This window comes from Pseudorca crassidens, chromosome 17 (genome assembly GCF_039906515.1).
Source record: "Pseudorca crassidens isolate mPseCra1 chromosome 17, mPseCra1.hap1, whole genome shotgun sequence".
Taxonomy (NCBI): Eukaryota; Metazoa; Chordata; class Mammalia; order Artiodactyla; family Delphinidae; genus Pseudorca; species Pseudorca crassidens.
This window is the reverse complement of record NC_090312.1, coordinates 72,874,586-72,900,991: the sequence shown is the minus strand read 5'-3', so window position 1 is coordinate 72,900,991 and position 26,406 is coordinate 72,874,586. Positions and strand designations below refer to the sequence as shown.

At 39.2% G+C, this 26,406-nt stretch overlaps 1 protein-coding gene across 2 annotated transcripts in view; it reads right to left on the bottom strand.

Moving 5' to 3' along the window:
• Window positions 1–26,406, bottom strand: part of ARFGEF1 (ADP ribosylation factor guanine nucleotide exchange factor 1) — a 138,599-nt gene that overhangs the window by 9,118 nt on the left and 103,075 nt on the right. For both annotated transcript variants that reach the window (XM_067712138.1, XM_067712139.1), the window contains exons 23-34: window positions 20,255–20,345; window positions 15,343–15,383; window positions 15,078–15,247; window positions 14,561–14,712; window positions 14,264–14,436; window positions 13,126–13,286; window positions 12,162–12,292; window positions 9,236–9,365; window positions 7,538–7,673; window positions 7,317–7,455; window positions 6,636–6,708; window positions 2,216–2,348 (exon numbers count right to left, since the gene is read on the bottom strand). In XM_067712138.1, coding sequence (XP_067568239.1) covers window positions 2,216–2,348; window positions 6,636–6,708; window positions 7,317–7,455; window positions 7,538–7,673; window positions 9,236–9,365; window positions 12,162–12,292; window positions 13,126–13,286; window positions 14,264–14,436; window positions 14,561–14,712; window positions 15,078–15,247; window positions 15,343–15,383; window positions 20,255–20,345 — 1,530 coding nt within the window. The remainder of the gene's footprint in view (window positions 1–2,215; window positions 2,349–6,635; window positions 6,709–7,316; window positions 7,456–7,537; window positions 7,674–9,235; window positions 9,366–12,161; window positions 12,293–13,125; window positions 13,287–14,263; window positions 14,437–14,560; window positions 14,713–15,077; window positions 15,248–15,342; window positions 15,384–20,254; window positions 20,346–26,406) is intronic.

The following is a 26,406-nucleotide window of genomic DNA, read 5'->3' as shown; positions in this document are numbered from 1 at the left end:
GCAGAGCTGAGCAAGGACAAACAAGGGGGACGGCGGGCACTGGGCAGAGCCCAGCTGGGGCAGCGGTGGTTTCTGCGCATGAAGAAGGAACGAGGCAGCTGCCCCTTGCACAGGGTCACGGCGACACCTCCCCACAGGCACAGCAACCACAATGTCCCCTGAGCGAAGGGAAGGGCTCATGGGACACAGTGAACTCTTCCTCAAGGACCTTGAGGGGGTGGCACAAGGAAGGAAATGCGAGCCCTCAGGTCAGAAGGGCAGGGGAGCAGCGCTCTTCACTCCGTTCAAGGGATGTTCCCAGATCAGGCAAGTAAAAACTTGCCGACTATGTCCTTCCCTTAAAAAGCGAAGTGTATGTAAGTTCAGTCTTGGGGCTGAGGGAGAGATAAAGCTGTGTCCTCACGGCACCTTCCAGGGCAGACCAAAGCTGTGAGGGACCCTAACAGCTGTGCTCCAAAGCCCAGGAATGAAAAATGAACACAGGCCGCTCATCGCCACCTGTCTCCCTTCTGAGAAGCAAGACACGGCGACTGAAGCTGGAGGCTCCTTTCAAGGAGGACACCAAATCTGTCGTCCCTCAAAAACAAATGTAAACACCTAGGATTAATAAAAATTCCCTGAAAAAAATTAACTGCAAAGGGATCGATTACCTAAACGTAAGAGCTACAAGTATAAGGCTCTTAGGAGAAAACCCTGGGGAAAATCTCTACGACCGTAGCTTTGCCTGTGGATTCCTAACTATGACACCAAAAGCATAAGCAACAGATACATGGAACTTCATCAAAATTTAAACTTTTGTACATCACAGAATTATTATCAATAAGAAGTAAAAAGATGACCTTCAGAATGGGAGAATATAAATATTTGCAAATCATATATCTGACATGGGTGTAGCACCCAGAGTACGTAAGAAGCTCTTAACAACAAAAAAACAAACAACCCAATTAAAAATAAGCAAAGGACATGAATAAATATTTCTCTAAAGGAGATATGCAAATGGCCAATAAGCACATGAAAAAATACTCAACATCATTAATCATTAGGGAAATGCAGAGTAAAACCACAATGAGACGACACTTTATACCCACTAGAATGGCTATTATTAAAAAGAAAACAGAAATGTCTGTGAGGAAACGTGTGTGAGGATGTGGAAAAAATGGAATTGCTGGTAGGAATACAAAATGGTGCAGCCACTGCAGAACACATCTTAGGGGTTCCTCACAGAATTATCTTATGACCCAGCAAGTCCGCTCCTATGTATACACCCAAAAGAATTAAAAACAGGTAATCAAACAACACTTGTACACAGAGATTCACAGTAGCATTATTCGTTATAACTAAAAGGGGCGACAAACCCAAATGTCCACCAGCAGATAAAAGGATAAACAAAATGTGGTGTATCCATACACAGGACAATTAGCTATAAAAAGGAATGAACTGCTGATCCATTTTACACTGTGGATGTACCTTGGAAACATTATATTAAATAAAAGCCAGACATAAAAAGTCACACTGTATGATTCCATTTATATGAAATGTGCAGAATGTACAACTCCATAGACACAGAAAGCAGACTGGACGTTGCTAGGGGCTGGGCAAGAGGAGAAGAGGGGCAACAGCATAACGGTTATGGGGTTTCTTTTGGGGTGAATGTTTTGGAACCAGATAGAAGTGGTGACTGCACAACATGGGGAATGCACTAAATGCCGCCAAACTGTTCACTTTAAGGAAAACGGTTACTTTTGTTATGTGAATTTCCCCTCAATTTAAAAAGCTATTGAAGTTGTCCTGTTTTCCTCTAGGGAGGAGGTCCTCTTTCCTCTGTGAACCAATTTAGTAAAAATCAGAAGGGATTCCCCTTCTTTGTGAAAAGAACTAAAGAAGGGGAGGGGAGGGGCAGAGGAGACAGAGGCTGGGGGCAGCGGAGTGCTCAGAGGGCTCGCTCCATGCCCTGGCCACTCCCTCTCTCCTCTCAAGACCCACGTGCTTCAAACAGACAGCAGCTGAAAGCACTGCAGAAAAAAACTGGTCTTGTAGGTGTCAGCAGAGTGCCTGACCATCTGCCGGGGGTTTGTCCAAGTTGGAGCAAACACAGTAAGGAAGTGACCACACAATTACAGTATGTGTTTGTTAATAAAAGTAAAAGCAAAACTTTCATATCTTGCCTACATAAAACAAAATACACAATTTACTTTTATTAAGAGAAATAACTCACTTGCTGCGGGCTTAATTTTGCTGACTTCCTCATTCACAGCAGAGACAGAAGCCGGTGGGGCTTGCTGTCTATTATCTGCAGATCTTGGCTGAATAGAATCATGAATATCTACAGATTTCTGCGATATCGTATCCTAATAAAGTAAAAAAATTCATTTTAAGTACAATGAATAAAGCTTAACGATGAAAATAGCTTCTATTACACTGTTTTTTAAAAAATTACGTCGTGTCCCTATGAAAATCACATTGTACACACTGCAATTATGGACATACTGTGTAAGTTATTTCATATTACCTGCACATGGATAAGAGCTGATAATCTTTTAGAGAAAAGCTTCCTTTCTGACCTTCACTGAGATCAAGCCTGACACCACCCAACAGCAACAGAGAGAAATGCTAATAAGCTTCACTCTGTGGAAAAACTTGTCAGCAATACCCATGAATTGTCATGAAATCGAAACAGAAACACACATGGTGGACAGGGGTTTCTGCGAGCTTTGTGTAGGCTGAGCCCAGGAGAGCTTTGTAGGGGTGCATTTAGGGAAGGATGTTGTCACCCAAGAAACCAGCAACCAGAAAGGTCAGTGAGAAGGTGACCAACTAGGAGAGCAGAGCATGGAGAGAAGCTGAGGTTCAAGTCCAACAGAGCCACTCCAGAACCTGGCTCCAGCTATGCGTCACCTTTGGGAAAGCAATGGATCTTCCGGAGCCGAGGTTTTCTGATCTGAAATCTGAAAATGGAGATGACACTTTCCTTGCAGGTTGTTAAGGATTTGGCAGTAAATCCTTAACACTTAGCAAGCCTTTGACACTAGAGGTATCAGACGATATATGGTAGCTGACATTACTACTCTTAGCTTTACTTGGTTCCAGCAGGAGACCAGATGCAGAGCCAGGGCAGCTGCAGCTCCCGGATGGAGCCAAGGAAGAGACTGAGCAGCCTCGAGGGGCACCACTGGGCCCACCGCCTCGGCCCGGCAGCAGGCAGAGTCGCCGAGCGCGCCCCCCGGCACACGCTGTTCTGACGACTTCATGTGCAGCACCAGATCTACCTCCCACCACAAGACTCACTTTAACATGAGGTTAAGTAATTTGCTGAGGCTGCAGGGCTAGTCAGTGCAGAGCCATGATTTGCTCTGGGGTCTGGCATCACAGCCCACCCTGCAAACTACTACACTATACAGCAGAGGGAGCAAAAACAAAAGCCCACAGAGCAAGCAGGGAGTGCGCCAAATCTAAGAAGAACAAAAATGAGAGCAAGTTCATCCTGGGCTGGAAACAGGATGTCATAAGCGGTGGAGTCTGTGATGAACGAACAGCTCCGGCGGATCAGGGTCATGGAGCAATGCGGGCCCGACGTGCCAGATGTCACAGTTCTCAAGACACGTTCAGAGTGGTGCTCTTCTGTGAGACCTAAGTTTTAGCCACTGACAATTAGTTAAGAAATTAAAAAGTTCTGGGGGACAGATCAGGTCAGTGGGCATAGATTTGCTACCTCTGGCTTCCTGGGTTTAAAATTCAATTAACATTAGTGGGAGAACAGCAGAAATCTGAATAAAGCCAGATTACAGTATTGTTTCAATAGTAATTCCCTATTTTGTTAACTGCACCGTGACTATATATATTTATTTTATAGAAAACACACTAAACGTTTTAGGGAAAAAAGGGTGTGTTATTTTCAAATTATTTTCAAAGAATCCAGAAAAATGTATGTAGGGAGGTGGGAGAGTGAGAGAAGAAGAGGGAGGGTGGAAATAAGAAAGCAAACTGTAGTACAGTGATAACACTTCGAGAAACCTGCTGTGATGGTCAGTTCCATGCATCAATTTGGCTGGGCTATAGTAACCAGTTATTCAATTAAACACTATTTCAAGTGTCTCTGTGAAGGTATTTTGTAGATGTGGTGAACATTTACAGTTATGATTGTAAGTAAAGGAGATTATCCTCAATAATATGGGTCAAGTCTCATCCCATGAGTTAAAAGGCCTCAAGGGCAAAACTGACATTTCCCTGAAGAAGTTCTGCCTGGACTACAGCTGCCCAAGAGCTCCCAGCCTGCCCACCTGCCCTACACATTCCAACCTTGCCAGCCCTCACACCTGCTTAAGCCAATTCCTTGAAATTAAGGGGAAAAAACACATAGGGATACGTATACATACATATATTACACACACACACACACACACACGTATAGACAAATATGGACACACATAGGTGCAGGTTATCTCCTACTGGCTCCATTTCTCTGGAACTGGAGAACACTGATACAGATTTTGGTACCATGAAGTGGGTGTGGCCATAACAAAGACCTAAAAATGTGGAAATGGCTTTGGAATTGGGTAATGGTAGAGGCTAGAAGAGTTTTGAGGCGTACAATAGAAAAAAACCTAAACTGACCTGAAGAGACTGTTGGTAGAAATATGGATGTTAAACTCAATTCTGGTGAGGATTCAGAAGGAAGTGAGATGCCTGGTAGAGAAAGCTTCTATCATCCTAAAGAACACACACACACACACACACACACACACACACACACACACACACACACACACACCACACACACACACACACCACACACACACCACACACACACACCACACACACACACACACACCACACACACACACACACACATACACACACACCACACACACACACACACACGGTCATGACTAGAACACTGATAGAAATATGAACATTAAAGATGCTTCTGGGGCTTCCCTGGGGGCGCAGTGGTTAAGAATCCACCTGCCAATGCAGGGGACACAGGTTCGAGCCCTGGTCCAGGAAGATTCCACACACTGCAGAGCAATTAAGCCTGTGAACCACAACTACTAAGCCTGTGCTCTAGAACCCGTGAGCCACAACTACTGAGCCTGCGCTCCATAACTACTGAAGCCCACGTGCCTAGAGCCTGTGCTCCGTGACAAGAGAAGCCAGTGCAATGTGAAACCCGGGCACCGCAGTGAAGAGTAGCCCCTGCTCACCACAACTAGAGAGAGCCCACACACAGCAACTAAGACCCAACGAAGCCAAAATAAATACATAAATAAATAACTTTATTTGAAAAAAAAGGTGTTTCTGGTGAGATCTCAGAAGGAAATCAGGAACGTGTTATTGGCTGCTGGAAGGATGGTGATCCTTGTCATAAGTTGCAGAAACCTTGGCTGAATTGTGTTGTACTACTGGGTGGAAAGTGAAACTCGTAAGTGAGGAATGGTTCAGAGGGCAAAGCCGAAGCACCCGAGGGAGAAGCCATGGGCCTGGAGGGCAGGGCAGGGCACCAAGCTACAGAAATTACCCTCAGGCCTTGAAACTTATGAATCTGTCCTCCTGGGTTTTGAACTTGATTAGGAACAGTGACCCTTTTACTCCTTCCAAGCTTCCCTTCTGGAATGAGAATGTTTACCCTATGCTTGCCCACCACTGTATTTTGCAGCAGTTAATCTGTTCTACAGGTTCACAGGTCCACAAATAGAGAGAAATTTTGCTCCAGAATAGACCACATACCTGATTTAGATGACTTAGATGATGAGATTTGGGACTTTTGATAAGATGATATTTACATGACATTTTGGACTTGGTGTTGATGCTACACTAAGTTGAGACTCCGGGGATGTTGGGATGGCATAAACGACTTTGCCCGAAAGACAGACATGTATTTTGGGGCACCAGAGGGTAGATAATGGGTTAAACAGTGGCCCCAAAAAGGTAAGTCCAAGTCCTAACCTTTGGTACTTGTGAAGGCTACATGAAAACAGAGTCTTTAAAGTTACGGATCTTGAGAAGAGATCATTCTGAATTCGGGGAGGACCCTACATCTAATGACTAGTGTCCTAAAGGAGGAAGGAGGGAGAGATTTGGCTTTACACAGCTACGTTAAGATGGAGGGATGTGTGTACAAGCCAAGAAGGCCAGGGGCTGTCAGCAGCCACTAGAAGCTAGAGGAAGCAAAGAAGGGTTCTCCCTTAACCCCCTGGGAGGGAATGTGGCCCTGCTGATGCCTTGAGTTTGGACCTCTGGCCTCCAGAGCCGTGACAGAATGAATTTCTGTTGTTTTAAGCCACTAAGCTTGTAGTAATTTGTTACGGCAGATCTAGGAAACAAATAAGCTGCATGAAGGGTCTATCAGAATTCTTTAAACTGCTTTTGTAACTTTTCTCTAAGGTGAAATTATATCAAAGTTGAAAGTTTAAATAAAATAACATCCAATAATACCTTCAGCTTGGTATGTAAATCCTTATGTAAACTGGTACCTGCCTCTTGCGCTCTCAGAATCATTTTACTCTGTCTCAAGACCATCTATATTTTACGACATCTTTTTAAAAGAGCTGGGCTCATAAAAAGAATCTGCCCCATGGCAGAATACTTACCACAAATAGTTAAGTAATTTAATATATGCTTTATTTGTTAAAACTTACCAGTTGCTTTTCACTCACAGGAGACGGAGGTGTGGGAGCAGCTTCTCCAGAAGCAGGACGCCAGGTCAAGAGCCTTTAAAACACCAAAATCACACCAGTCACTGAGAGTGTGCACCACATCGCATCCAACGTGTTTTGAAATGAAACGAGCTGGGAAGCAAGTTCAAGGTGTCCTACAAATGATCCAGGCGCCACCAAGTCATTTAGCAAGACTATGTCTTAATTTCCCAATCAGTAAAAACGCCACTACAATTCAATTCCAAACGCATCCCTTAGAAAAAGATAATTAACCGTAAAATACAGTATTTACAATATTGTAATACAAAATACAATAAATTTTCCTTAGATTATTACATTTACAGTAACTAAAACAAATGCTGAGATTTTCTTTTTTTCAATTCAGAACCACTGCTTGGTTTAATCTGGATGAATAAAATCTTATTAAATCACTTCATTATGACCCAAATTTTAAATGATCAGACTAAAAGTTTGGGTATATAAAAAATTTAATTCATGTATTTGTTATGGTTTTATAGGAGTCTGATTTGCAATAAACACAAATTCAAAGAACACTGAGATATTTTAAAAAGGATTTCTGTTATGAGAAATCACTAATTACTATCAAACCTTTTACGTCCATCATTCAATATACAAATTTAAAGTTGTATAAAATCTTCTTACGCATGTGGAATTGTGGTTTTGAAGATGTCCAGTGTGCAGTTACAAGTTTTATCCCAGATTTCTAGGGTAAATTTTTCACCATTCAGAATAACAACGTTCTCTAAGCAGTTCGTACCAGATCGTGCTAACTGCTCATTGTCTAGAAGAGAAAAGAGCAATTCATTTGTGTATTACTAGGGTCACATTTAACACGTTGTGTCACTTATCTGGTACAGACCTACCTTGCTGCACACACCAGTAGAGCTGGGCAAAAATGTCATCCAAAAGTACATCACTGAGTACTTCTAAATACTGGGTGAACACATCGCAGATAGCATAAAGCGCATGATTACATGTCGTTGTCATCCACTCAGCTTTCTACAGGGGAGACGGTCATTAAATGAAGGTCAGGCCATTCATCAACTACTAGAATTTCAAAGAAATATGTTTGCATATTTAAAACGTAAGCCTGTAGGTTCCTTTCAGAGCACTTAACTCCTTGAATGTGACATTCACCTCAACTTTATATCTGATCTATTTCTCTTCATTATCCCTTAGCCATCTGCATATAAAATAACTATTTTCTGCACTGTTTTATTAAAAAAACACTGCATTGTCTGGCTATTAACGCTATGACTTTTCAAACAATTGACACTAATAACAACAGTTGGTCTTGCTCCAGAATATGACAGAACGTGGAAGAAAAATAGAGGAAGGCAATGGTAAGAATTTATCCAAGTGGGTTAGCATAGGTTTAAAATAAAATGGGTATAAGTAGGGGACTTCCCTGGTGGTGCAGTCGTTAAGAATCCGCCTGCCAATGAAGGGGACACAGGTTCGAGCCCTGGTTCAGGAAGATCCCACATGCTGCGGAGCAAGTAAGCCCGTGCGCCACAACTACTGAGCCTGCGTTCTAGAGCCCGTGAGCCACAACTACTGAGCCCACACATCACAACTACTGGAGCTCACGCGCCTAGAGCTGGTGCTCCACAAGAGAAGCCTGCACACAGCAACGAGGAGCAGTCCCCACTTGTCATACTTAGAGAAAGCCCGCGCAGCAGCAAAGACCCCACACAGCCTCCCAAAAAGGGGGGAAGTGTAAGAATTTCTTTATTTTTCTCAAATGGACTAATCTGGACTAATTTTTTTTATTTTTATTATTTTTTTTGCGGTATGCGGGCCTCTCACCGTTGTGGCCTCTCCCGTTGCGGAGCACAGGCTCCAGACACGCAGGCTCAGCGGCCATGGCTCATGGGCCCAGCCGCTCCGCGGCATGTGGGATCTTCCCGGACCGGGGCACGAACCCGTGTCCCCTGCATTGGCAGGCAGACTCTCAAACACTGCACCACCAGGGAAGCCCTGGACTAATTTTTATACATGGTTTTGTGCCAGGGCATAAACATATGTCTACTTAGTCCACTTTATAAAATGTTTTAAGAGTCTACCTGTAGATCTAAAATAAAATTTTGTGCAGGTCAGAGAGGCCCCAAATTTGCATTTAATACACTATATGGGACAAAACACGGAGACCTGATGTTCTTTCCCACACTTACTGAAACACATACTGTAACTGGACTGTAGTTAAGAGACTTTGAAATAAATAAATAAATAACCACGCGTTCCTTCTCTAATTCAGAGTAAGAAGCCCTACGAATACTAAGGAGGGCTACTGATGTTTTACTTGTGACAACATTTAAATGAGGAAAAGACACTGGAAGTTCAACAAAAACACTGAAAACAAAATCCAGTTCATTAACTCACTTCTATCCCCAAATTGCACTGTTTATAAAGACTTACTACTATATTACAATGCCTTAAAGAAAAAATTTCTAGGATTTTTTTCTGTTCACTGTGCTTAAATCTGAAATACCAAAATGTATTAGGGAAGAAAAGCACCTTCTGACATCACTGTGTTAAATGAAAACCTCATGTTCTCTTACCTCTGTCTGCTGTTCTGGCAATTTCATGTTGTCGAAGATTCTGAAAACAATTCTAAATAAATCCTGCCACCAGTGTTTTTCATAAGTGTGGCCATAAGTTTTCATTATTTCAAACATTACTGTTAAACCCCTAAAATGATAACATGTAATTAGGAAAGCTATAATACAAAAAAGCATACCACATTAGTATCCCCCTCCTAAAATCGTTTTTATAGTTAGTGCACAAAGTTACTGAAAGCAAAGTTTAAAACTGGTTTTAAACTAACACATGATACTGAGCTTTAAAAAATTTAGGTTGTAAAACAGGTTTCTTTAGGATGCATCATTTAGGAGAAGATTCCAAAGGCCTTGGCCTGAAAATTTTTTCTTCTACTTTTCTTCCACTCCCACCCCATCATTCCAGCATTTAAAAAATGTAAATGGAATTATAGATTGAGAAAGATCATCATTTGGGTGAATATTAATTTTGTGGCACTGTGGCCATGGAACTCAGTCTAAGAACAAATAAAATTAGATTTTGGAAAATCTTTTTCAAAGAGCTACAGGAATTTTTAGTTAACACTCTAATTGTTCATATAATATCCTCAAACTGAAGGATTTATCAAACTAATCCACTAAGACACCAGTGTGGGCAGGGTGTCTGCTTCCTGCTGTACCCCAGGCCAGAGCAGCACCTCTCACACAGGGGCACACAGTTAAGCATTCCTTAAACAAATAAACTGCTTTAATATCCCATTCTTCTCCTTTGAATAAGTGTTAAAACTAAAACTCAAAAGTGCCTTCTGATTCCTTATTACCTTTCTTGAAATAATGCCTTCATGTAAACATTAAAAAGCTTGATCTTTTCTCTATACATTAATTTCTTCTAGTAAAATATAGGTACCCTTCCACTTAGAAAAGGTTTATATTTCGAAAAGTCTGACAGTAAGCCAGAACAGAATTTCCTTTGAAACACTCCATAAGGACTGGTACGTGGTCTAGTTCATTTGCTGCTATGCTACCCCCGGGCCTAGTACATGCCTGATGCATAGTAGGCTCTAAACAAGTACTTGTTCAACAGATGTGTAAAATAACATCATGGTAGTTCAGTCCTACGGCAAGTTCACAACAGTTTGTTTGATCTGTAAGATAACTAATGTGTAAAATCAGAAGTAAAGGAACTACAGTAAAGGAATTCCTGTGGAAGAAACACACTCTGTCTTCCCCAGGAGAACCGTGTCAGAGTTCCATGTCTCCCCTACAATGGGACAAGGCTCCCTCTTCCTCCCACTCCAAGTAAACTGGATGCTAACCCCCAGGGCTGGGGTGAGTGGATGTGAAAATCCTGTTTCTTCCAGGCCCCCAAAGCAAGCACAGATCTATAGAGGTTTCCAAGGCTCTTTACTATTGAACAAGTTTTGATGAATACTTAAGTTGCTGGTGTAGGGAAAAAGAATGTGTAGGGCTCCAGGTTAATTATTCAACCCTAAATCTACAGAATTCTGAGGGACTCAAATGAGAATGCATTTGGAAGTACTTTGTAATTAGTGTGTTATACAAATCGTAGTGCTGCATTTTTAAATGTAATCTAAATAACTGCCTTTACAAATCCTGGAATGAGGTAAGAAAATCAAAGCCATCACTGAACAAAAAGTTTACTCATACTTCCCCTCTTTTTTACCAACTAGAACATCCCTCTTCTCTTCTCTTTAACAACTAGACCCATCCATAATCTGAACATAGGAAAGGGTGAGAAGCAAGGTAGCGTGGTCCCAGACAAGGACAGGCTGAGAGGCTAAGAAAGCAGGTAGGTCCACGTCAAGCAGACTTCTACAAATAAACAAGGGCAGGGAGGGGGGTGCTGAGTTTCTATGACTCGTCAGTTATGACATGTTCGTTGCTCTACTGAAGTGGCTGGACATTTGAAAGCTGTATATCTAAATAATTTAGAGTTATATCAACTGGGGGCCATCTTGAATTTTATCAAGTTTCCTAACAGGTCCACTGACGAAAATCCTCAATGCCTACATGTGAAATATAATATGTGCTTGTGATTTACTAAATTCTGTAACAAGTTTACAAGGCGTGAGTCATATGTTGGATTATCTTCTATCTCACAAAATGTGTTATAACAAATAGCACTATAAAAGTGAAACATTTCTTAGGCTATAAAACAAACTTAACCGTGGCTGGGGACAGGTGTGGTTCTGGCGTAGGTGGTGGAAGCAGAGACTCACTCTTTCATTATATTCTATCACTGCTTTGTTACAAGTCTATACTACCTTTCTGAGGCACTGCTGGCAGACATTAGGATACACAGGTTGGTCATTCCAATTTGGCCATCAAACAATACAGGGTGAGAAGAACAATACTATGGGATTGATATGAACTCTAACAAATTCATAACAACTTCTTATAACTGTAAGAGGTGTGCACTGAGTACCTGTCTGGTTACATTATACCCATAATAGTTTCTTTACAAATGGACTGGATATTCATATAGATCTTCTATTGACAATATACTTTTGAAAGAGTTCAATTCTTTTCGAACAGGCCTATATTATTCAAAACTATGTTACTGGCCAGTCTTCAAAAAGAAACGGTTCTTCACCTAAAATCCACCAAAGACATGCATTTGGAAATTCTTTTATCATTCATCAGAAGATAAATTTTGGTGCTAACTTCAATTTCTGATTGGAAACAAATGTATGAAAAGAAAGAATGTGTAAATTAACATAGAACCTAAAACTCAAAGTAGGCCATAATCAAATTTTAAGGAAAAGTAATTTATTTCCATTTTTTATTGTTGCTCTACATAACATATTTTAAAATCTGCCTATCGAATAACTACTATATTGGATAAAATTGAACTTGAGTTCACATAAGTTGATTTGATTAAAGTAAGAATAAGCCTCTCAAAATTTCAATTTCAAGTACTGGCTGTTACCTGGTTCTCACATCTAACTTGCATCTGTTGATGACACAGGACAACTCAAAGAGAGCTGGGAACCATCCCCTCACCCAAACCCTGTCTTCAGGTGCCACATTCATGTCGTCACTTGTGTATTCCTTGAAAGCCTTCAAGAAGAAATGCAGGTTTACTAAAGGCAAAACATAATACCTATACATTAAGCATATTATTTCTCCAAAATTTTTTTTAACACTTTACTAATCAAAAGTGAGCAATCTGATAACTTAAAAAAAGATGGAGATTACAACTGCCTATAGAGCACTGGACTAGAAACCAGAAGCTGCTTTCAGCTTCAACTCCATCACCAGTTTTCTGCATTATTCAAGTTTCCATTTTTATCATTTAAATGGTTATTACATCATGCAGCCATGGCACCACACTGGGGAGGTGTGAAGTTCAAATGAGTAGATGTACATAAGAAGAACGAAATGCCCCACAGGTCCCTGTCAGTATGTAGTAAAAATCTATGAAGCATCACTGCTCCTTATGACAGTTACAAAGATAGATTCAGATATGCAAGTCAAAGCTGGCAGCCAGGTTGCCAATTCAACCTTTCACTTCAGTGCTTAAGCCTACACTCACCCATAGTCAACTTCAGTATATTACGGTAATGGCTAAAAACGCAGGCTTGGGTTCAAATCCCAGGTCTCCTTTACTATCCCCCGCAGGCAGGGGCACATTTTTAACTTCCTTGTGCCTCAGATTCCTTATCTACATGGGGCTATAACACAACCTATTCCATAAAGCTGTTATGGAATATTAAACAAGTTAATACACGTGAAACACTCAGAAAAATACCTGACATCTTCAACAAATGTAACCATAACTCAGATAATTTTGAAAATTCAATACTTCATATCCCCACAATTCCCAAATAAACTTAGATCTCTGACTGGAAATAAATGCTCAGTAACATTCTGTTTACTAAATGATGCTATACCTGAGGTCTATCAGACACGTATTTTGCACAATGGCGAATAAGTCGAATCGCTTCCATACTTGTGTCTGGGAAAGCTGCATTGCATGCAAATTCAGACAAGCATTTCACTGCATCCTGGAAAGAATCAATGGTTGCTGGAAAGTGTTTTTCAAACACAAGGGCTATACGGGAGAAAAACACATAAATATAATTATCAACTTTCAGCTTTTCTTAATTATACCTCAAATACACCAACCTCTAGATGTAATGGATACTTCTTAAAGACTAAGGGTTTTAATGTCCAATAGACATCGGTTCCAACGGCTGTCCTGACCAGTTACTTGACTGCCTTGAGTAGTAGAAACAGGGAAACAGGTCTGTGTTTTGTTTACACGATAAACCCAGCACCTAATAGAGTGACTGGTACACAGTAGATACAAAATCAACAGTTGTTGAGTGAATATTCAAAATTACATTTAATCTCTCTGGATCTGAGTTTCTTAATCTATAAAATGGTGATAATAATCTGCACAGGATAGTGGTAAGCACTAAATAAAATGTAAGCACAGTGCTTAGCACTGTACTTAATTTACTTAATTCAAGCAAGCACTCAATAAATGACAGCTATGATGATGTCATCATTCTTGATGTTGATGATGATGACATCATTATCTTCTAGAGAGGCTTAATTTAGATCCTTAGTATTTTATTCTTCTTTAAAGTCAAAGGAGGCTGTGTAGTGCAGTGGTGAAAAACAAATGCTGTGCTTTAAGACTCTCTGGCTTTGCATCTCAACTCCATCACTCACTAGTTTTGTGCCTTTAGACAAATTACTTAACCTCAGTGGGTCTGAGTTTCCTTATCTATTAAAAAAAAGAGAGAGAGAATAATAAAGATATTTATCTCATACAGTTACTGTGAAGACTGAAGAAAATGCATGCAAAGTGCTTATAGTGCTTGCCATATAGTAAACATTCGAATAAATGTTAACTATAATATTACAATAATGATAATACTGTCACTATTTACTCTGCTTCTGTAGGCAAAACTTGGAAAACTTAAAGCCCATGACAAGCCCATAATCTTATACTTGAATTATCTTCTGAACACATTAAAGTTTTGTTTTCTTTAACTTGAACAGAGCTTAGAGGATACTCACTGACAATATGCCCCGTTGTTTGGAATGCAAGTTCGACTATGCTTTCATCTTGATCGGATGCTGCTAGATGAAATACAGAGAAAATGTTCTTCCATCCAGACCGAATGTTAGCAGCTTGAGAATTAACCATCTGTGCTATACACCGTACAACCATATCTCGAATTGTTGGAGACCTAAAATATTAATACAATCGCTTGGATAAAACTCATCAGGTTTTTATCCTTTTCTTCTGTTTTTCCCCCTACTGAGGAAAATAAGGTATTTTTCTGATATTAAGCAATTCAACAAATATAGTACCTGTTCCGTTTCATTATATGTTCAAAAGGTCTTAAGAAATCCTTCTGGAATCTGAAATTAGCAAGCTCCCCTTTCTCTAAGAACTTCATTGACAATTGCCTCAAGGAGTCTACTGCAAAAATAGCTACATCTTCATTAGGATTACAACCAACCTGTAATGGCAACAGAAATACAGGGTGCTAATATCAGCAGTGAAACTTGCTAATTCTTTATTTTTTATTTTAGAAAAAATATATAATTAATAGCATAGATAGGTAAATTCAAAGATTCTCCATAAAGGCACTAAGTGTGCTAACAATATTTCTCAACAAGAAGAACATATTTTAACTAAATTCTTAAAACCTAGAGCAATTATTTCTAAAAGAAAAAACAGGACTCAAAGGGTTTTCTAAATCTAATTACAAAAATGTAATAAAAAACTGACTGGAAAGGAAAAAGGTCTCAATTAGATTACGATAAGGAAATTTTAAACAACAAAAAATTACAAACTAAGCAAATCCTGTAATTACTCAAATACCTTATTAAAATGATCTCCAATAACTTCCCAAATTCGAGACCACTGCAGTCTTATCCTTCCCATGTTGTAATATGATATTTCTACTATTTTTTGTAGACTAAACATTCTTGGATGTGTAGTGGAAAGTAATTCATCCATAGACACAGCACAGAGCCAACGGACAAAGTCCACTATAATATAAATGGATTAACATTTTTAAAACTTAACTTTGAAGTCTTTTAAGCTAAAAAATCAGTTTTTAAGTGGAGTAAATGTACATACTTACCAATAGCATTTCCATCTAGCCTTGTGGACCCTGTAAATATTCTAAAGAAAAAAATATAATTCAAAAACTTGTAATGTCTCACTTGATACATCAATTCAAAAGTAAGTGGCCTGGGGTACGAGCTACTTTTATCTGTTTTAAGGGAACAAAAAATCAGGTAATCAAATGAATATTTTTTATCATGTATTTTAGTGACAAGTATAGCTTGGATGTCCCTCCCACCCTCCTTTGTACCGAATGATATATTAGAGCACAAATACACTGTTGTAATTTTATCAGTAAATTTGTAAACACTAAGAAAGGTCTCTTATGAGAGTCTTAGAATAAGAAAAATGTTAAGTTGTAAAACTAATAATTGGCATACACAAAACAAGACTTTTCAATTTTCCTGAGTATTTACCCATATTAAACATGTTCTTAAAATGAAAACTTCTACTTTATTTTTATAAGCAATGTGTGTTTGATTCAAAAACTCATTTATGTTAAATTACAAATGGTTACTAGAACCTTGCAAATAGTCTCCAACAGTTTAACCAACAAGTGGCTAACCCACTTTTCTTACAGCATTCAAATGGTGAGAGCTAAGCTATGCTGTCCAGCTTTGCCCTGCCTTCTTCACTGAGCTCTTTTACCGTGTTTCAAAGTTTCATAAAAGATTTCAGCATAAACATATTAGTCCTCTAACTTTAAAGTCTGCATTTTTATCCATGTTCCGAGCTTGTACCCAAGGGTTTGATACGACTTCCAGGATGAACTGATATTCCGTAATTTAAAATGTACATCATAGTATTTGCACAATAAAAAGGAAACATCAAAGGCAGCAGCAGGTCAAATATTAAACTTAGAAATAACAGTCGTCATAGTAACAGTAATAGCTATCAACAATCACAAGGTGGATACTATCCTAATTGCTTTATATATATATCCACTCACATAATAATCACAAACACCATGATTATATATACTATTATATTCCCAATTTTATCAACATAGAAACTGAGGCACAAAGATATTGAATAACTTTCTGAAAGTCACAGGACCAGTAAGTGTTAGAGACAAGATTCAAACCAGGACAGGCAGACTCCAGAGTCCACCCTCTCAACCATTTTGCTATACTGCTTCACACTTACCTGAGCAAAACATAATTTAAACATTTAAAATACATTCTAGTTTTTTCCTACTACCACTAACTAAAAATTCTGGGTATATCATGATTTTTCAACCTCAATGTCCTTGAAGGTCTATGCATCCTGGCAATGAGTAACAAAAACAAGATAGGAAAAATGGCTTAAAAACTGGCAATGCAGTAACTCAGAACCTGATCTCCTGCCAAAGGGGCATCTTGAGATTTCCTATATTGCTCTTACCAGTAGAACAAAACAATTCAAAAATCTGACTGAAAACACAATCTGGGAGAAAAAGTAAGAGTAATGGGGCCCCACTGAATCCACTGGTTAGACTGGATCCAGAAATCTACAATATACAAAGCCTACAAACCTCTCACATGAACAAAAATGAGATTCGCTAGACTCTGCATTATGAATGTCATTAAGCTGTTTCTCAAACTAGAGGTATTCTCATGGAAGGCAATGGCTATAAAAACCATACCACAAAGAAGGTCAAAACTAAACAGTACAGGGGAAACAACAGGAGAAGGAACAAAAGAAACGAGAAAGCTTTTTTTCTTTTTTTTAACTGAGAAGGAAGCAAGTGACAAGGCATATAGGAGTAAAGAACAGAAGCTGAGATGGCGATTATATGCAACTCCAGGGGAAAGCAGCAATGAATCCTCTAAATGTGGTGAGATGGTGAAGAACAAAGGCAACAAGAACAGAGAAGATCGTCAGCCAACAGGTTCTGTCGACTCAGGAGACAGTGGAACGTCGGTGGAGCGCGCATCCTGAGAAAGGGCATTTAAATTCCTACTCACTTTGGTAGCCTCTGAGGGGTCACTCTATTTCTAGTAACGCTCCACTAAAGATAAGCCAGATGGTGGAGCACAGCAGTCTGTGGAGGCATTTAAAGTTAAGTCTTAATATACTAAGGCAGGAGAACAGAGCTGTGTTTCACAGAATCATCTATGAAATGGATTCTACATGCCATGTATGAAAAGCAGAGAACAGAAGTATGAGAATCTTGTGTGTTAATATCAAAAGACATTCCCTGAAAAGTACGAGTAGGAAAAGAAAATTGATAGATTACTAAATTCATTCACATTATGATAGCAATGTAACAATGCAAAAAAAAAAAAGATAAAACTTGCAGATTCTGGATCAAATAAACTTTTAGCTGTATGCGACATACAGGTAGACTAAATTCCTGTGTATTTAACGTTTTCGTAGTGAAAATATCAGACGTAACATTTACTGCTTAGACCCAAATGAAAGATGTTTATGAGCAAACACAGTTGGGGAGGAGCTGTCCATATTTTCTGATAGGTGACAGAATATTCCAAAGTGAGGGATGGGTCAGTATAAAGCTAGATCTGGTGTGCTTAAAAAACAGTAATAAAAATAAAAACTATGGTACTAAATAACTGTTTTTTAACTTTCAGGGATAAATCATTCCTGGACAAAATCCACCCCTGCAAAGTTTAGTAATACTTATGAAGTATCTGGTTTAACAATGCCTAGCAAATGTTTCCCTAGCAAATCCTAGAGGATCAGGTACCCCAGATTAAAGTGCCCTATATTCTCCTAAATTCTAACAGTACAGGATTCCAAATACAAAAGTGAAGATAATCAGAAAATTTTACCATTTTAAAGCTTTTGATGGAACCACATATATCTTTCCATTGATTAATATAATTAAGCAAAGAAAAATTATTTTATTTTCCATATTTAGTTCCTATACTTGTCATAACATTATCCAGAACAACAGGCCTAAGGACAGTAAAATGACTTTTCTTGCTGGACAAGTACAGAACTTTCCAGGATGATGCCTGACAATATTCTCACCACTGTCTTGAATACCAGGGATATCTCACTGAATTAGCTTATAGACTAGAATCAGAATATTACAAATAAAAATAAACTCAGATACTCAGAAAGGAATTCAGAAGAAATTTAACAAGGAAGTGATATGTACCACATAAGAATAAAATAATCTTGTAACAAATCAAAGAGGTAACTTTTAATGCTGTCACTATAAAGTAAAATTTAAATATTGAGGCCTTGTATAAAACTGGACATTGAATTTATGTTGTAGAAGTATCTGGTGATGAGTTTGAGACAATGAAGTACTAACAGAATTTGTGCTAAGACTCCTCTGAAACAGCACACATTCTTAAAATGGAGAGGCATATCATTTGTTCAAATGAGTGACATGTCTCCCTGTAACAAACAGTGGACAGCTGGATAAATCAGAACTGGCTTTGGTCATACAAAATATATTATGGAAACAGACTGTTGCCTGAATAGATTCCCATAATGACAGTGAAGATGACTTTCTGGATGGCTAGAAAACCATTTGGAAGACATCTATCCTAGTAGTAGAAGGGCAGATATTACACTGCTCTGGAGGGGTACATGCAGGCAGAAAGGCAGAGAGGTTGAACACACTCAGAGATATGCTGCCTGAGTGTATATCTTGGTGCCACTCCTCCAAATTCTCTACTAATGAAAGGGTTAAGGTAATAATCAAGACAAGATTAGTCTGGTTGTGAGAATGAGCAAATTATCTAATTCCCCTCGTCTCAGTTTCCTCATTTGTAAATTGAGGACAATAATAATACTTATCTCAGAGGCTGCTGAAAGGATAAAATGAAGTAACACATGGAAAGCACTTTGTTTTTTTGGTTTGTTTTAAAGTGAATCAGTTATACATATATCCAACTCTTTATTAGATCCCCTTCCCAGAAAGCACCTTGAAGAGTGCCAAGCAGCACGTGTTAAGCCTTTGAGTTATATAGTAGGTATAAGATGATACACAATCTTTTTTCAACCTTCACAAGAGAAAGGCAAATTACCTCCTTCCCTTAAAAAAAAAAAAAAAAAGGAAAGCAAGTGGATATTGGACATGAAGAATTCTTTTCAAGGAAAAAGTTCCAGGGAGTATTGCCAGGGCCAGTAGCAAATGAACACTCTAGTTCTGTCCATACTTAGAGCAAAAAGTTTTTATCTAAAGCAAAGTAAAATAATGAATCAGCATGAGTCTCTAAGCACCAAAAACAATTATAGTACATATTGTATTTTTGAAAGTTTCCATCAGAAGTGTTAAAAAAAAATTTAAACATCAGTGTTGTAAAATGTTAAGTTTCAATTATTTGGGCATCCATCTGGAAAAAGCTCATCTTCAAAAAAAAAAAAAACCCACTAGATATTGTTTTACACACTGGGAATTTTTAAAATCTAGAATAAACTAAATATTCTATAGTAAAATAAACCATAGTATAGATTTTCTTTTAGAAAACAAACTAAAAATGAGGAATATCTGGTAATGTATATAATATACAAATTCTGAAATCCTATTCAAAGAAGTTTATAATGAGAATTGCCACCAAACCCCTTCATTTCACCCATAATTCAATACTATATCATACACTCAAAAAGACAAATTATACTCTATTTTCAAACAGGGATAATAAGGGGAGTACATTTTCTATAAAGGAAATTTTAAAAAAGAAAAAAAAGAACCTTGTTTTTTCTCATCAAGGGTACAATTTCCCTAATGCGCACTAATGTCTATCACTTAAATTTTCATACTGTTTATCTCCTTCCTATATTCTATGATTTGAAAGCAAAATTATAGGTACTTCATCATTTAAATCACAGCATATCACAATACAGTCTTATATTACTTAAGAGAAGATGTCCTGGCAATAACGTTTCTCTTTTAACTAACGAGCAGATACATCTAAGTGCTACAGAATTAAAAGTGTCCATCTGAGAAGGGAATAAAGCAAGCACCTTACCTATCTACGGCAACGACAACACTCTGAGAACTGGTCTCTCCAATGGATTCCTGAATACTTGCTATCTGCTTCCAGTCCACATTTCCTCCAACTGCCACACAGGAAAGGGAGGCATTTCAGTATGAAAAGCATTCAGTGGAAGAGCACACGTTCAGTTCTAAAACACATTTCTGAAATCAGTTATTTTCCTAATGAAAGAAATCAAGCTTTGGGGAAGCGATTCTTTTGGTATCAGTGACCATTTATCAAGGCCAAAGGTGCTTACTGAGCTATATACTAAGTGGTATACAGACATGGTTAGAGACACAAACTGTGTTTGCAAAGATCACACAACTTAGGGGCACTGAGAACTTTGATCACAAAATTAATGACATTAGGAATAACTTCCCTCACTGTTTAAGAAACACAGCACCAACCCCAGTTCCAAAGATATCTACTAATGGGCTTCCCTGGTGGCGCAGTGGTTGAGAGTCCGCCTGCTGATGCAGGGGACATGGGTTCGTGCCCCGGTCCAGGAAGATCCCACATGCCGCGTCCGTGAGCCACGGGTGCTGAGCTTGTGCGTCAGGAGCCTGTGCTCCACAACGGGAAAGGCCACAACAGTGAGAGGCCCACGTACCGCAAAAAAAAAAGATACCTACTAAGGAGGATTACCAATTCCATGTATCGATAATTAGATCTCCCCTGTAATGCACTCTCCAGTCCCATTTACAAATGTTTACTGGAAATTCTACCAGTATGCTGTAATATTCTCTTATTCAAAAGAATCACTCATCTTTTCCCCCAACACTGGTTCCATGTGTTAGGTAGCAAAATAACAGTTTCCCCAGTTTTCAAACTCTTAACCTTACAATCATCTTTGATATCCTTCCCTTCCTCCACTTTCACTAAATCTTTCTTTTGGGCTGTTTTTCATATGATTCATTCATTTTCATGCCTACTCGGTTTAGACCATTGTAACTTCAGGCCCAGATGACTATTACTATATATAACAGTTCCCTCACTGCTTTCCCTTTTGCTGATTTTCCCCCTCTTCAATCTCTCCTTTCTTCTCCTGGAGATTAATTTTCCTAAGTCATCACCTTCATTTTGCTTACTATTACTTTCAGGACCAAGTATAAACTTTTCAGCCTAGAGCTTAAGGCAGTTCCCTTCAACATTCTTTTTTTTTCCCTTCAACATTCTTGCCAATACCTGTCTCTATTCAGGCCATCCCACACCTACCTAAAATTTATCTACCAAGACCCAAATTTGAGTTCTCAACGAAGGATTCCCCTCCACTGTTTCACCTTCCTCTGTAAGTATTTAAGTTTATACTTAAATAAATACTGCTCAAATCAGAATTTCTTCCATTTAGTTTCTTATTTATATTACTTTAGGTGTGTTACTGTTGCCTTCTCAGCCAGATAAAAAGTTCCAAGATTAGGAACCAAATCATACACTTTCTTTGTATTCCTCTACTCAATATTAAGTCCAAAGCAAATGCTCAACAAATACTTCTTGACTCGATTGACTAGACACTCAATAAATGACTTTTTGAATGCAAACATAACAGACAATGTTATTTAAACTACCTGAACTCAAATTCTATTCCGGGAACTGAACAAAGTGAAAAGAATGTGATCCCTGTCCTACAGGGCTAACAATTTACCAGGAGAGACAGGCTACAACCAACTTTAATACAATATAACAATTATTTCATGGCTGAAATGAACTAATTACATATAATACAAGTGTTGTTAAACAGAACTAATTTTGACAGGGGAAGGGAGAATGCGGTGTTAGCTCATGGAAAGGCTTCACATGACAAAATATTAATTCAAGTTAGGCCTAAAAGGATGATCATGTGGGAAAGAAAGGAGAAAAAGCAATTCAGGAAGAAGGAGCAGCATACATAAAGTAATGGAAGTATGCACGTGCAGGTCATGTTCCAACACACTTGGGTGAAGCCATAATGGAGGATGATTCTGGCAGGGGACAATGAAGGAGAGAAAGACGAGCAGTAGGAGATGAAGCTGGAAAAACAGACTAGAAATAGAATGTGAAGAACCTGGACTGTCACGTTTAATGCACTACTTTTGAGAACAGGGAACCATCAGACCTTTTAGGAGATTGACATGATCCAATCTATTTTCTGAAAAATAATTCTGGTAATATCTGTAGAACACAGTGAAACAGGCAGAGCTATTGGAGCCATGGAGACAAATTAAGAGTCTATTTCTATAACACAAGTGAACAAGGATGACAGCCTGAAATACGTGACAGAGAACTGGGGTGGTAGAGAAATAGTGTCAAGCCACACCTGAGGTATGTAGCACATTACAGGAATTTAATGAAGAAAAATCTGTGAGAAAAAATAATGCCAGTCACCACATAACTTTGTGTGTCAACTGAATGTCCTTCCTATAGAGATTTCTATACCTTTTATATTTAAATATTGATATAATAATTTGTGATCATTAATAATAAACTTACTTAAAGAATATTTAAAATGCCTAACAATCCAAGAACCAATTTCATAAATATATAAAATCTTTCAGGGCTTCCCTGGTGGTGCAGTGGTTGGGAGTCCGCCTGCCAATGCAGGGGACACGGGTTTGAGCCCTGGTCCGGGCTCAAACATGCCGCAGAGCGGCTGGGCCTGTGTGCCGCAGCTGCTGAGGCCCGTACGTCTGGAGCCTGTGCTCTGCAGCGGGAGAGGCCACTGCAATGGGAAGCCCACGCACCACAACAAAGAGTAGCTCCCGCTCACCGCAGCTAGGGAGAGCCTGCATGCATCGGCGGGGACCTGACAGCCAGAAATTAAAAAAAAAAAAAAAAAAAAAAAAAATCTTTCAAACATCTGTATAACAGTATAAGTAACAGGCTAATAATTTCAGTTTTACCAAAGAAATTATTCAAAAGCACAAATATTTAGGTTAACTAAGAACAAAGATGTAGGTGCTGTGATATTCACGTAAGATTTATATGACCAAGCAACTGAATTTTTAAACTTTAATATATACCATAAAAGAACAGTATGCATATAATTCAAACCTAATAATCATATGCTATGTATTCTTTTCTTTCTTTCTTTTTAAAATAAATTTATTTATTTATTTTTGGCTGTGTTGCGTCTTCGTTACTGTGCCCGGGCTTTCTCCAGTTGTGGCGAGCAGGGGCTACTCTTCGTTGCAGTGCGCAGGCTTCTCATTGCAGTGGCTTCTCTTGTTGCGGAGCACGGGCTCTAGGCACACAGGCTTCAGTAGTTGTGGCACGTGGGCTCAGTAGTTGTGGCTCACGGGCTCCAGAGCACAGGCTCAGTAGTTGTGGCACACGGGCTTCGATGCTCCATGGCACGTGGGATCTTCTCGGGCCAGGGCTCGAACCTGTGTCCCCTGCACTGGCAGGCAGATTCTTAACCACTGTGCCACCAGGGAAGTCCCATGGTGTGTATTCTTAATAACTAAAAGTTCCATGTTTCCAAAAAGTGAAAGTACAGATTTGTATCACAGCAGTAAGAAAAGTCAGATAAACATACACTCAGCCCCATTAACCTGGTTACATGAATATCTGGAGTATGGATGCTGTTAATAAAGGAGGATATTAATTTATTTCTTAAAAAACATATTATATACAGACTAAACCAGCTCAGTCATCTGTACCACATCCTCTTCTAGCTTCAGTTCTGACCACAGCATCCTGAAGAAAGCATTTGTCTGAGCAGGTGACAGGGCACAGTTGGAAGGGTGGACATCTGCCACACTGGGCGAGCTGGGAACTAACCACTGAGATAAGCTGAAGGGAGGGCTCTGCCCAACAGGGGCCGCGTCAACAGAGTGGCTCCCTCTAGGACACAGATTAAAATCTGAGAGACCTGATCACTCTGCAGTGAATGGAGAACGCAGCAAGCTGAAAAGAGAAGTGGACGACACAAGAGGAAGCCTATATAAAGCATAAGAGAGGTGGAAGAGTATGGCTGGTCGCTTGAGTGGCTTGGAAGCTTGGAATTTTTATCTCATTTCCAGATTCCAAGTGTATATTTTAATATAAATTCCCTTCTCCTGAAGGGAGAAGACAGCTCTTCTCATCTCCTTGCAACCTAAGTAGCACAGCAGCACAGTGATCAAATTAATTTTACTTCATTATCAAGTATACCACTAAGCATTATCAGCAATTATTATTTCTCTTGTTTTTACTAACACTGATAGAAGATAAAATATTCCACTGGTATATTATTTTTAGTGTAACCTACTTCTGTTACTTGCCAAAACTGAGCCCTGGCAACCTCAACTATCTTTGGTTGGGCTTTCCTCCACTCCCTAGGACTTATTGGAAAAAAAAAAAAGCAGCTTTCAAAAGCTGCTGAATCAATCAATGCACATTCACTTCACTTGCCTGTAAATATTTTTCATTTGTATCTCATTCTGCCTGCTGGAACAATTATAGTTCTAATGTCTGAGTCAGACTTCCAGGTTACTTCCAGGTTACATAGGTCACCAACCATGCAGGTGCTCAGGCAGTTCTAAATCCTGCAGCTGGCTCACCAAGTCATCGGGTCTATACCTACACCTCCCAGAATCACAGAATCTAAGATACAAGTGAGGTACAGGCTGCACTGCTGGCTGCCACAGCTGGATTACCACTGGGAACTAACTGTTCCAGTCCAACCTGAAGCCACACAACATGGTCCTCGTCTTTACTTCCTTCTCTATGGATTGTTTTTCAAGCTTGAAATTCTTCTAAATTTCCTAAGAATTTTTATTGCAAGCAAAAACAGAGAAATCACTAAATCATGAAAAGATAGAAATGTCCAGAAATACAATGTTACAGTACAAAGCCTCAAAAGGTAAATGGTGGGACTTCCCCAGTGGTGCAGTGGTTAAGAATCCACCTGCCAATGGAGAAGACACAGGTTCAATCCCTGGTGTGGGAAGATCCCACATGCCCTGGGGCAACTAAGCCTGTGTGCCACAACTACTGAGGCTGTGCTCTAGAGCTCACACGCCACAACTACTGAAGCCTGTGTGCTCTGGGGCCCGCGTACCACAACTACTGAGCCTGCGAGCTGCAATTACTGAAGCCCATGCACCTAGAGCCCGTGCTCCGCACCAAGAGACGCCACTGCAATGAGAAGCCCGCACACGGCAACAAAGAGTAGCCTCTACTCGCTGCAACTAGAGAAAGCCCATGCGCAGCAACGAAGGCCCAATGCAGCCAAAAATAAATAACATTATTTTTTAAAAAAAGGTAAATAGTAAATATTCTTAGATCTCAGGTTTATTCCTTCTTGTTCTCTTTAAGTCATGTCTCTAGATTTCTTGGTTGGAAGTGAGGTAGGGAGGATGGATAAAGAATAATCCAGGAACAATTAATATACCAGCCACTGTACTAAGTCCACTTATATATATTTTTATTTAATCCTGACAACTCTGTAAGTAGATATTACCATTAGTTTGCAAAAGAGGAATCCGAAGCTCAGAGAATTAAAGTAACTTGCACACAGTAAAGAAGAAATATGGAAGAATTTGAACCCAGAAGTACAGTATTCAAAGTGAAAGACAGTCTAAACTTGGCTTCTTCCCTGGTGGAACCCTTTCCATTTATGACTAAAAATGTATTGTCTTTGGTTCCTCTGTACCCATTTCTGCTAATACCTTCCTTTTTTTTCTACTGGGTTAAATCTGGAAGGTCCTGGCTATACTGAGTTCATGCGGAACCATGGGAAAGTTTCCAGACTGGCATTAAGAGTTTGGTTATGTCTGCACAGCGCCTTTAAAAAAATATGAATATGAATGCTTTCTCCAGTTGCCCCAACTATTTACCATCTTAAGCCTTCACTCATAAATGTTATCTGCTTAGTCTTAAAAGCTGGTTAATTTTTTATATAGATTTTCAGATTATTTTCCATTACAGGTTATTACAAATATTAAATATAGTTCCTTGCACCATGCAGTAAATCCCTGTTGCTTATCTATTTTATGTACAGTAGTTTGTATCTGTTAATCCCATATTCCTAATTTTTCCCTTCCCCCCTCCCTATTCCCTTTGGTAAATATAAATTTGTTTTCTACGTTTGTGAGTCTGTTTCTGTTTTGCATACAGATTCATTTGTATTATCTTTTAGATTCCACCTGTAAGTGGTATCATATAATATTTGTCCTTCTCTGTCT